Source organism: Ictalurus punctatus, chromosome 7, assembly GCF_001660625.3.
Source record: "Ictalurus punctatus breed USDA103 chromosome 7, Coco_2.0, whole genome shotgun sequence".
In the NCBI taxonomy this organism is placed as follows: domain Eukaryota; kingdom Metazoa; phylum Chordata; class Actinopteri; order Siluriformes; family Ictaluridae; genus Ictalurus; species Ictalurus punctatus.
In genome coordinates, this window is record NC_030422.2 from 7,510,776 (window position 1) to 7,524,191 (window position 13,416).

General features: G+C 40.3%; 1 protein-coding gene across 2 annotated transcripts in view; it reads right to left on the minus strand.

The window, feature by feature from the left end:
* The window catches only part of malrd1 (MAM and LDL receptor class A domain containing 1), a 54,082-nt gene that overhangs the window by 9,487 nt on the left and 31,179 nt on the right, over positions 1 to 13,416 (minus strand). For both annotated transcript variants that reach the window (XM_053681268.1, XM_017472967.3), the window contains 6 exons: positions 9,759 to 9,936; positions 6,006 to 6,134; positions 4,863 to 5,015; positions 4,038 to 4,195; positions 948 to 1,149; positions 490 to 768 (listed from right to left, as the gene is read on the minus strand). In XM_053681268.1, coding sequence (XP_053537243.1) covers positions 490 to 768; positions 948 to 1,149; positions 4,038 to 4,195; positions 4,863 to 5,015; positions 6,006 to 6,134; positions 9,759 to 9,936 — 1,099 coding nt within the window. The remainder of the gene's footprint in view (positions 1 to 489; positions 769 to 947; positions 1,150 to 4,037; positions 4,196 to 4,862; positions 5,016 to 6,005; positions 6,135 to 9,758; positions 9,937 to 13,416) is intronic.

Here is a 13,416-nt window from a genome sequence, read left to right on the forward strand (position 1 = left end):
CAAGGTACTTATTTTTTATATTTTTAAGTTATATTTTCTAAAGAAGCCCAAAAGTTGTTATACTCGTGGTGCTGGAAGGCAAGCGAGAAATTATTTATACATCAGAAAGAAAAATATTTCATTGCTCTATGAATTCTTATACCACTTTTACCTTAGGTGTTGATTTTTTTTTTTCCCCACAGGCTTAATGGCGAATTGTGCCACTTCTAGGGATGAACACTTTTTGTAGTACTATTATTTACATTTTATCCCAATTGTACAACAATATTTACATCTCGACTACAGTTTTTGCAACGTTCCTAGCACTAGGGCTACCTGCTCTAAAATACTACCCTGTATGTATATGGCTTTATAATACTAAAATCACAATCTAACACTGACTTGATTAGCACTGTATAGATTACACGTTATTATTACTATTGCTGCTATCATTGTGTTATGTACTGTACCTTCTATGTACTTCTTTGTGTGTGTGTGTGTGCATCTTACGACATCCATATTCGTCCTCGCCGTTGGGGCAGTCTGCTATGCCGTCACAGCGCAACAATGAATGAACGCACATGTTCTTGGCACAGCGGTACTGCGTGTCCTCACAGCCCGTTTGTGGCGGCACAGTCCCGGGAACTAAACTCCCACAATCCTCCTCATCTGAACCATCCACACAATCTGCTTCTCCATCACAGCGCCAGATCTGGGGGACACACTCCAACAAGTACACACACTGGAATTGTCCTGAATCACACGTCGGAGGCACAGGGGTGACGGGAGCTGAGGAAACAGTAAAACACAATAAGTATGACTATCATTTTTAAACGTTTTTCCTTCATGTATTTACTCTCGGGTCATAAGGAACAGGGTACGATCTTTGTAAAGGAACATATTCCTTATATAGTCTTTAGATAGTTACAGAAAAGGAAGAGATAGAATGGGAGGTGTAGGTGCTGTACCTCCTATGGCACACTCTTGGGTGAACGAGAGGTCGTCAATGGCGATGTCTGTCCACTTGTCTCCTCCCACTTCAGCCTGAAAACTCACTCTGAAAGGATGAGGGTTCGACAGCACCACGTTACCGTAACGCCACCTGTCTCCATAGTTCCCGCTAGCGGCCCACATCAGTAAGGGAATGCCGCTACTGCCCACCGTGTAGACCTACAGAGTTAGTGCAAAAACTTTCAATTCATAGTATACTGACTGGGTTCTGGTTTTATAATGAAAAAAAATACCCATCAAACTTCTCAAAAAGTTCCTAGGAACATCATGCAAAGAACCATGAATATGCATTGATATGCAAATTAGAAATCGCTTCAAGTTCCTTGTGCTATCTGATGTACGTGTGTCTGTTCCTTGGGTCGTAATCTTCTGTTCTTTTCCATGTTTTTCTTCTAGCCTTAGATATTATCTATATGGTCTTGCTTTTTCGTGCTTTCTTGCACGTACACATCAGTATAAAAGAGCTCCATGCGTCCGACTTTTGTTTACACTATAGAATGCCCATATTGTCTTTGTGCACGCAATCAACCTTCTCTCTCTCTTTTATTTATTTATTTATTTTTTTTTATTAGAACCCGGCTCTTGGTCTCTGATTCTTCAGTCATCTTATAAGTATATATTGATTACGTCATTTCAAATCCATTGTGGTGGTGTACAGAGGCACAATGACAAAAATTGTGTCACTGTCCAAATACTTACCGACCCGATTGTAAGTAGCAAAACAAGTTTTGATATCCATAGACATAATGCAGTCTTATAGACATACAGGTGGCAAGGAATCCAAATAAAAGTCAGAGAAGAAAGAAGAATGTTATGATTTATTGTGTTAAAGGCTGCCCTAAGGGCCAGGTGGGTATGTAAGTAAGTCTCGTGAAGATCATTACTGCCTATTAAAAGAGCGGGCTCAGTGCTATACAGCGCACACAAAGCAGACTGGAAAGACTCAAAGCGGTTGTCAATAGCAAGCTAACTCTTTAGCTGAGAGGATACCATTCATTCGATCAGATTGGGAGATTAGAGGTTAGATGTATACAGAGGTACTGAAGTACAAGTGACTTTACTCAAGTACAACTATTAATCTAAACTACTTTGGATAAAGAATAGCTTCAAATTCTTCACTCGAGTTAAAGTAGAAAAAAAAAAAAAAAGGATCAAGGACGAAAGTAAAAGTACAAAAATATTAACAAAATGATCTCTTTCGAATTTTAGCGAGCATAATAATAATAATGCATCAATAGCGTTTATTTTTCAAACCCAAGCACAAGTATACGTTTTTGATACTTACAGATACTGATAGAGAAATGATTCATCTACTGAATATTCCAAATCAGGGGTGTCATGGAGCATTTCATTTCGCTCTGTTCATGTTGGTTGCTGCTGTGTGCTGCTAGCATTGACCTTAAGATGTTTAAGACGTTCTGGTGTTTTAAACCCAACCCATTCTCACAGATTAAAAAAAAACATTCAGTATACAATGGACATATCACCGTTTTGTCACAAGCTTACTATAGATCACCACATTTTCAACATTTAGATTTCCTTCAATACGCGTACGTAATATGGAACTGGAGATTTCTTCAGTCTTGACACTTTCCACATTTCAAAAAAATACCTTCTGTGCTACCACATGACTTGCAATATAGTGTTGGTTGAGAAGAGGGGAAATTAGGCTTATTTCATGAGCGAAAGGTGCTATGAATAGACCCTCATGAGTGCACGTGTGCTCTCTCTCACGTGCGAGAGGTTCTCTGCACTCTCACTGCTCCACGTTCGTAAATATTTTAGACGTGGGCAATTCACTTGACTTCATTAATAATGACCACACTCGCTGATACCGCTCTGCGCACTGCCTTAATAAACACATACAGTACAATACAAATGGTATTTAACGTTGATTACAGTGTTATGTCCGATTCTTGCTGCTGCATCTGTTAAAGCGTAGATTTAGAGTGCTAAAAAGTTTTTGACAAAAATATTATAAACAAGAACTGCACTAACGTTGTGTTTGGAAGTTTGTTATGGGACTGTATACAGTTTTGGGTGTCCATCCATCCATCTTCTAATGCTTACTCCTTTTCAGGGTCACGGGGAACCTGGAGCCTATCCCAGGGAGCATGGGGCACAAGGTGGGGCACACCCTGGACAGGGTGCCAGTAGTTTTTTGTGTTTTTATGTTAATTTTTTACGAAGTGCGGTTAATTATTCGTCATGCTGTACGTGCAAACAGACGACTGCTTGAAGCCGTGGGCTGCGTCCCAAACCGCTTACTTACCAACTATATAGTAGATGAGATACATGTATTTCACCTGCTATATAGCAGGCAAGTACGCGGTTCGGGACGCAGCCGTGCTCTCTCGTTTGCCGTCAAACGGTTGAGCGCTGCCGTGTGTGTACGTGTCCTGTCGCAAAATGCGGCGAAATCTCCCACACGACGTTAATAGTGCGATTAAGGTGTTTACATGTCTGTAACGCACGTCGATAACGCGACTAAAACGGGAATACTCCACACGTCTTAATCCGATTTGTGTTTACTTCGAGTGTGACTTTACTCGGATTAAATTAATTAAAAATGGCTGTTTACATGCTAGCTTCTTAATCAGAGTACCGTCTTAATCGGGTTAACATCGGATTATTGTTGTCCGTGCAAACGTACTGAACGGAACACGGATTTTGAAATGTAGGAAGCAGAACTAGAAAGTATGAGGTGAAAGAAAAATTCACGTAAAAAAAAAAAACATACAGCATTTAAGTGCCGTAACAAAGCTCTGTTACTTTCCACCTCGGGAAACACAGAACAGTTAGAGAGCTCCGGAGGATCAATCCCAGTTCCAGTATTGGTGGAACCACAGCAATATTAAGCCTCAGTGGAGCAGAAGCAGATTTAAGAGACTTATTGACGAAGCGGTAGAGAAGATGGGAGATAATTAATGAGCAATTGTTCAGCCTTGTTTGTTTAGTGTTTCGAGTTCTCTCTGACTAAAAAAGATTGACGTTTATATTTCAGGTCAGATCAATCCTGCCTGCCAATCTCTCAAAGTCTTTCTCACCTTCAGCGTGCCCATTTGTTCGGAGCCGTACATGTGGAACCAGAAGCGCAGATGGCAGACACCAGCACTGGCGGGAAACTCCTGCTGGGTGATTATACGAGCAACATCCCCCTCTTGTTGCAAGGATGAGTTCACATACAGGTAGCTCCCTGCACCATCTCCCAGTTTACACCCACAAATACACAAGAGATTCTCATTACACACATGTACATACTTATATGTATGCTGAGGAAATTACACTTTGAACTTAAGGAGCATTAGAAGAACAGCAGCATTAATGTTGATATTAAACGAATGAAATCTTTAAGGGTGCTTCCATGATTAGGGAGCCATATAGCCTTTGTAACTTAAAAATTAAACGATCTATTTAAACTTAAAAATGGTAATTACGGTTACTGTGTATTTGATTTACTTTTATCCTGTTTATATAATGCAGATCATATATGAAGCAGACAAAAAAAAAGTTCTCATGCAAGTTTTAGTCGGAGGTAATGGTTAGGACAGGTAATAGAACAATGCCTCAATTATCTTTCTAGAAATTTCCCATAATGATATAAGGGTGTATCTATAATTCAGAGCCGTTATAACAGGAAACCATGTAACTACACACTGATTATGGTGTCGTCATTTTTATTTTGAACTCTGGTCTTATTTTGTAAGACCTTTTAGACGCTGCTTGCACTGCATGTAGAAATTACCCTCATCCATTACCTGTACTGACTGGCTAATCTATAGAAATTAGGTACAGAATTGCATTTTTATCAAATTCCGCTGGTTTAATTAGAATAGATGAGTTTTAAAGTTTGCTGTAGTTGTAACATCTACCGGGGCTGTGGTCAGTAGATGGTCCTGTTCCTTGATGTGTTCTGACATGTCCTAGCAGCCAGTCAAAGTCATCATCCTGATCTTGCAACAGTTGACATGCTGCCTTCCACACATCCCCAGGCATGTTAAAATCACAAGCTCCTGCCAGGCCACCTGGGAAGCATAAAACGGACATAATGCTTATATATACACAAAATGACACAGTTCCACTGCCCTGAGTTTAACGTAGTAAATCCCTATGAAGATACAAGCCAGTAAGTGATATGTTAAGATAATCCACCCATTCATTTTCCATGCCGCCTATCCCAGGGGACTCGGGGCACAATGTGGGGGACACTCTGGATGGGGTGCCAATCCGTCACAGTGCACAATCTCACACATATTCAAACACCCATTCACACACTATGTACAATACAGAGACAGCAATCAGCCATGGGGAGAAAACGTAAACTCCGCACACACACAGGGCAGCGGCGAGATTTGAACCGCAAACCCTGGAGGTGCGAGGCAGAAATGCAACCTGTAACACTAAGCCACCGCGCCCACACTGTACAACCCCCATTCCCGAAAAAGTTGGGACAGTATGTAAAATGCTAATGAAAACAAAGGGATTCTTTCATGCAGCTTTTCTAAACATTGCATAATCGTGGAGGTGGTGCTAAGACAGCTGGTTGTTAAACTATTCTGGAAACCTGAACATCTCCATGGGTCCTTTTCCTGGTTTTCCAGACTTCTGAAAGCCTTTCTGATCAAATATTTACAAACTTTTTTGGAAAAGCTTCATACTCGCGTGTGTATGTGGGTGAACGCCGTAATATGGAGTATACGGTACGGCACATTGCTTGAGACATACTAGATCAGTCGCTTATCGATCGCTTATCGCTGACTTTAACGGAGTTTTACACAGAATTAAAGAAGATGCTGCGGCAAACGGAACCAACTTATACGCCACTTATACAAAGGAGTCCATCCTCCTTTTATTTAGAGACATTCTTAATCGAATGACTGATCTTCATTTTCTTTTCATTTATGGATTTATGTTTGCTTTCTTTCTTTTTTTTCTCTCCAAATTTAATATTTCTTCAGTGAATACCATTAATACGAAAAGACTGGCGGCTTTTACAAAGGTTTTATTAAACTCACTGCAGTCCAGCTCATCAGATCCGTCGGTGCAGTCCGGCTTATTGTCACACACCAGACTGGAAACGATGCAGTTGCCATTGTTGCACACAAAATCAGTGACTTCAGGGCAAGAACCAGGATGTGTGCCACCTGAAACATGTACGTGTAAATACAGATACGTGAAGAAATACAAATATACATTTTATCTTACTACCCCCTTAGTTGTGAGGACCTTGTACTGATCTAATTAATGCAGCTAATTAATGCTATGCCTAATAAAAAAAAAATAACCTTAACCTCGGTAGCAAAAAGAACTGTCTAGGTTCTTTTAACAAATGAAAGCTGCAGCTTTTGTAAAATAAATAAATAAATAAATGAATGAATGAATGAATGAAAATGGTGCAAGGCAGTTTTCCTCATGGGAAGCAGCCAAATATCCCCTCACAGCCAAAACTGTCAGATATTCATATGATTTTTTTATATCCAAGATATAAAAGCATGCCCCCAGGGCTGCCTGTCTGCAGTCCCAGACACACACACACACACACACACAGAATAACTAGCGGTCCAAGATGCCATTAATGTTTGAAAAATGAAGTTTGTATGTGTGTGTGCTCAATACTTGATCAAGGCTGATCAAATATGCAACATTTGCTCATTTTTCTTTTGAATACCCTTTTGGTAACATGGTTAAACTGCAGAACTTTACTGAACTGTGAAAAACAGATCAAACTGATGTACCGAAAGTCTGAGACGCAGCCCCTTCAGAATTTAGTCTCTCTCAGGCAGTAAATGTCTTCCTATTAACTCCCATTAGCACCTCAGCATCTTTGCACTCCCTTATATCAGAAAACTAGCATGGATACTGCTTCAACACATTACGCATTATCACACCATACATCAGCGCTCGGCAGGAAATCCAAGTTTTCACCATTACCCACCAGCCTTCCCCAGGATTTCTAGCAAATCCATTATCCTTCAGCCCCTTCAAGCGAATCACACAAGACTCTAGCACGCGGTCACGCAAACACTGCAAAAGAGCCGAGACAAAAAGCACATCAGACCTCAGAACATTAGTGACAGCGGACGTAGGAAATCTGCACTCTGAGCTCTCAGGGATGGAAAAACATTATTAAAAACATACAACTGATCACGATTTGCAGTATCTTCCTTACAACTACTGTTACTGTTCCTGTTAGAAGTATTATAAGGAATAAGTTTATCATATTCAAAGACATCGAATTACTTCCTTAATACATGTTAGGGAACAACACACACACACACACACACACACACACAATGCTGAAGTAGCTTCAGGAGAGCTGTACAGAGCTGAACACTGTTTTCATTACACTGATAAATCCTTTCTGTTTTTACAACCAGACAGAGAAAGAAATGCATAAAAGATCTTGGAGAAATAAAAAAACGTGTCAGTATGCAATATACATGGATATCTACTGTAGGTATACAGCACATGTGCATCCATGTAGGTGTGTGTGTGTGTGTGTGTGTGTGTGTGTGTGGAGCACGTAGCTATAGGCAGAGGTGGAAAAGGTGCTGAGAGATGAGACTTAATTGAAAGTATACAGTGGATCATGTGTCAAAAGTAAAATGAAGCGAAAGTAAAAACATTGCTACTTTTAAATGTACTCACGTATTTAAAAAAAAATGTCAGTATTTTTAACCGATGGAATTAATTCATCTTCAATGATCTAAAATTATTATAAGCGAGTACATTGTTTTGCTGGAAAACATTCAATCTCAGTAAGTCTGCTGGCCATATACGTGACTAATGCTATAGAGTTTGCGAATGAATCAAAAAACAAATTCAACTAAACACACACACACACATATATATATATATATATTTAATGAATCAAAATAAGCAATATTTTCCTTTAACTTTGGCTTTAATGCCTAGTAAAAGTGTCAGGAATTGGCAGTAGGGGCAGATGCAGGATATTTATTGTGTAAAGTACAAACAAAACAGTGAAAACAAGAACTATCATCACGAACTATGGATAAAAAGGCAAGAAACAAACAGACTTTACATAACAGTACATGAATAATCACGCACTAATACCTGAATTAATACTTACTTAAATATGAATAATGATGAGTTAAGGCATGTACTAATCGTGTACTGATTATTCATGTACTGTTATTGTAAAGTTTTACCAAACGGACTATAATGGCACACACAATGATTAGGAACATGTGACCAGATCCTGTGACATGCAGGGCTGATGGGTAGTGTAGTTCTAGTAAGCGAATGGAATTGATGCTAGTCTAACCTGGCATTAGCACAGAAAATATGGATGGACTCAGTCAAATAAAACCAGTCGATATTTTTCAACGAGATGGCATTAAGGCAAAGGATTTACCTCACTTTATATGCTTACGCCAGCATTCTGAGGTAGGGCTACGGGCGCTCATCCTCCGGTTCAACACGGCAGTGCACTGGTTTATCCATATTCAAATGCACACAGATTAATAAACATGAACGGCATCGTGTATGAGAAGGTCACTGCAGATGACGAATCGGTATGATTCTTGATCCTTTTTATTTTTTCTACACTGATGTCCTCGATCGGATGCTTTAAATGTAACGTCAGTAAAAGGAAACGTCAATAAAATGTGCCAGCTAGCATACAGTCATTGGCCGGATGAGAGAAGAAGAGACATTCATGATATGTAATGAGTACTTTGAAGGTCTAAAAAATGAATAAATAAATAAATAAATAAATGAGTAATGCGTAAATCATAGTACTCTTCAAAATGTAAGAGTACCAGTATTCCGTTTGGCTGATCTAATCATAAAGATAATTATTTCAATCTGTAAGTCACGCTGGATTAAGGGTATAAATGGAAATGTTAATGCCTCTTTCCTTTGAAGCTGTCCTAAGATCACTTTCCAAAACCCTTTCCAAACTTTAATTGCTAGCTTTTACGACTGACATGCTACAAAAAAAAAAAAAAGCTTTAAGAGAGTTGTGTTTTTTAATCAGCTAATTAAGCAAGTGATAGGAAATTTTATTAAGCACCGCTGACATTGTTCCAAAGAGTCCTGCTGGTCAAGTCACTACATGAATAATATTAAGCAATAATGAGACTTGAGGGAAATTAAAAGTTGGCACTACATTTGAATGTGTCACCGTATGCGCTAAGTGAACTTTCTAGAAATGATCCTGAAAGCCATAATCGCTCAGCCAAATGTCTAAGGGACACGAGGAAAGCCCCGGTGGTCTGTACACATTTTTGTGCCCCTTGAGCCTTTACTTCAGTTCTACAGCGACGTGTCTTCCTTTCGCATTTGGAGCTGTGAAGGCGATATAGGAATGTTTACATGGCCTCCATTTTACAACGAGGACTAAAACTGCGGCCATTTAGTCTCCTGCCTCCACCTTCTTCCCTCTTGCTTTCCCATGTTTAAAAACCTGGACACGCCTTCTAACAACAAACACAAACCACAAGAGCCTTGGAAATTAGCAGATATGTTCAATGAGGTAGAACCTCTGAACTCGATTAGTGTTGCAGGCCTCCAGGGCTTGAGTCTGACATTCCAGACATGGTGCAACCTTGTGCTGTACTTTTTAGCGATTTAACACACCTGATGTTGCTCATCAGATAGTTACTGTCTAATAGGCTCGATAAATTAAATCAGGTGTTCTGGGAGCAGGGAAAGCTTGAAACCACTGAACTGGAAAATAATGATATATGAGGCAATAAACAATGAAGTTAAGTGTGTGTGTGTGTGTGTGTGTGTGTACTCACTGCGGGCACAGTTGATGAACTGCAGGTCGTCGAGTGCCGCCCCGCCACTGACGTCTCTCGCACGCACTACCTCAAAGATAAGTTCAAAGTTCCTCAGGTTCCGCAGAGGCACCTCAGCTCTCCTCCACTCAGGCATCATCCTCTGCTCCATCCACACCTCCCTCAGCTCATTCTCTGTCTGATCAACACCAAAACCAGAACTTTAGCTAGGATATTATACAACTCCAAAAGAGTTGGAACGCTGGGTAAAACGTAAATAAAAACTGAATGCAATGATTTGCAAATCGCATGTTATTCACAACAGAACATAGAAGACATATCAAATGTTTAAACTGAGGAAATGGACCATTTTAAGGAAAAAGTTAGGTTATTTTGAATTTGATGGTCGCAACACGTCTCAAAGAAGTTGGGACGGGGGCAACAAAAGGCTGGGAAAGTAAGCGTTGCTAAAAAGAAACAGCTGGAGGAACATTTTGCAACTAATGAGGTTAATTGGCAACAGGTCAGTAACATGATCGGGTATTAAAAGAGTATCTTAGAGAGGTTGAGTCTTTCAGAAGTAAAGTTGGGATGGAATCTGGATGGAAGCGTACGTTGCTCTAAAACCTGTATATACCTTTCAGCATTGATGGCGCCTTTCCAGATGTGTGTGCTGCCCATTCCATAGGCAGGAATGCACCTCATACCATCAGAGACGCAGGCTTTTGAACTGGGCACTGATAAAAAAGCCAGATGGTCCCTCTCCTCTTTAGTCCTGTTTATTTTAGAGGATGCGGAGTCCATGGTTTCCGAAAAGAATTTAAATTTCCATTCGTTTGACCACAGAACAGTTTTCCACTTTGCCTCAGTCCATTTTAAATGAGCTTTGGCCCAGAGAGCACTACAGCGTTTCTGGATCATGTTCACATATGGCTTCTTCTTTGCATGATAGCAGTTCTAAACAGTCGTTACATCACCAACCTCTCTCCCCCCCTCTCTCCTAAAGTGAGTGAGATGCACCTTGACATGTGACCGAGAAACCGGAAACCATAAACTCCTCTGTCCTGAAGACGCTCCTGTGTCTGGAAACTTACTGACCGCTACGAAGGCATGGACACCCGAGACTCCTTCCATAGATGCTAAACAAACATCTACTACCAGGAACAACAGGGTTTTTAAATTGTACAGGGTGTCCCAAAAGTCTCCATACACAGGGGAAATTAACACACTCATTCTCATGGCTGGATCGGAAAGCTGTCGCTGGTAGCAAGGGACATGCAATTACATGCACAACACCAGATGTGTTAATGAATTAACACCATAACGACAGATGTGTTAACGAGTTAACGAGTGCGCGAGACGACTCCGTGTGCGTTTACAAAGAAACGGCAATCATACAGAAGATGTTTTTGTATAAATAACACGGTTAAATTTTTCTAAAAAGTAGTAGTTCCACGCATTACATAGGTGCCACCTATCACTTATACACACGTATATATTTACCAGCTTCATTCGGACTTCAGATGGGCAGTGCATAGGTCTGTAATACTGTGTCACATGAATAACATTATGTATTCTTCTCAAATATAACACGAGCCAAGCACACAGACTTTCATGTTAGATGTTTTCCAATCTCTAAACTTGTCTAACCATCTCATGAGTAAGGAGAAAACAAGCCGGGGCTGAAAAGGAGAGCATTAATCCTTCCATTAAGGATGAAACAATGCTGCTCCAAGACATTCATCAAGCTCGAAAAATCCTGGGAAATGTCAGACCAAATTAATAGACCACTATACTAAAGCTCGCAAAGGTTGGGCGTTAAGTATCAATACAATGCAATCAAAATGCATTACAGCCATTGTAATTAATGGACTGATATATACGGTATAATCCAAACTCTTACTCATATAATGCTACTAAGAGCCTTATAGTAGTGCATTATTAATTTGCCATATACTTTTATCCAGTGACACTTTAAGTAGAGCAGAATTTAAGCATGTAAGCAGCTGGGGGTTAAGGATCTTACTCGAGGACCTAGTCTGGCTCATAACTCACATCCTGTCACTCACCAGCAGAATTCACCATTTATTTTAAAGACCCTATAGAGAAATGAATTGTCCCAGGAGGTCAAGCATAAACGTGTAAAAGAGTTTTACAGTTATTTTAAATTTCGCTCGTTCATGTATTTGAATTCTGTTCTTCCTATAGTACTGAAGTACTGTTGTGCTATTTCCCAATAATACTGAATCATAGACATTATACATTTCAATGTGTAGAATAAAAAGAGGGTGTATAAGGATATAGTACCTGATAGAAGCGGTAGAACGGCTGCAGCGTGACACCATTATCTCATACTTTTGGGTGTAACATGCTACATGCGCAATGATTTCTTCACGTTTACACCATTTTGTGTTAAATTGGCTTAATCTCGTAAGTACTAGTGGGTGCTGGCTTTTGGCTTGAGGTTGCAACTTGTCGTTCCCAATCTCCAAGCGGGAAAAGCTAAAGAAAACATCCCTTCAAGTTGAAATTGTTACTCATCATCAACTCGGGGTAGTCTTCTCAACTACAAGTTCCTCTCCAGTTTACAATTTTATCATTTTTAGGATATCATATTTTATAACGGCTTACAACAGTTATCGAATCAACATGGCTACGCACAGCAGTAAACATAGAAGCACTTTCTGCATCTGCATTCACCTGCATTTCGTGACAGAAATACTTGCATGGATACTGCAGTGTTTAATTATATGGTCTTTGAAAATGCAAACTAGCATGGAAAACTAAGATTTGTGGGAGTCTCCGTTTTTGGCACTCATTGCAATCCAATCCAATCCAATCCACCCTGCAGCACGGGGCAAGACACGGGTTCTTAGAGTCTAGCAAAGGGTAAAAAAATAATTGCGCTGTTATGGGCACTATAGAGTCAATCCATCAGTCTGCTGCAGCGTAGAGAGAAGCATTATTGCTGTAGGCAAAACATAAGTGCGGACAAACAGCCGATCTCGGTGTAAACCTTCTAGAGATTTATAGGTGCAAGTGCAGTCTTAATCAAATATTAGGCATGGATGACTGAACAGAATAAAGTGAGTGTTTGTGCCAATGCATTCTTTGGAAAATACATTACAGTCTTTCTTGGCACAGTGCGTGTGTGTGTGTTTATTTACTTCTTTTGAATTGTTGTATATTTGTGTTTTGACCCTGTCTGACCTCGGCACTATATATTTATCACTATTTACTTTTATAATTTTTCATCATGTTTGAGGGCGTACAGTGGTTTGCACGTTCGCCTCACACCTCCAGGATTGAGGTTCAACTCTCGCCTCTGCCCTGTGTGTGTGGAGTTTGGATGTTCTCCCCGTGCTGTGGGGGTTTCCTCCGGGTACTCCGGTTTCCTCCCCTAGTCCAAAGACATGCATGGTAGGCTGATTGGTATGACCAAAGTGTCTGTAGTGTATGAATGAGTGTGTGAATGTGTGTGTGATTGTGCCCTGCGATAGACTGGCACCCCGTCCAGGGTGTACCCCGCCTTGTGCCCCATGCTCCCTGGGATAGACTCCAAAAGGACAGATAGAGAGGAAATGAAGAGTCTTTTTGTGAGCGTTACACAAACGACTGACATGCAGTCTCACGGAAGATAATACGGCTGAAGCGTGGGCGCTTCCTTTGAAAGGGAACT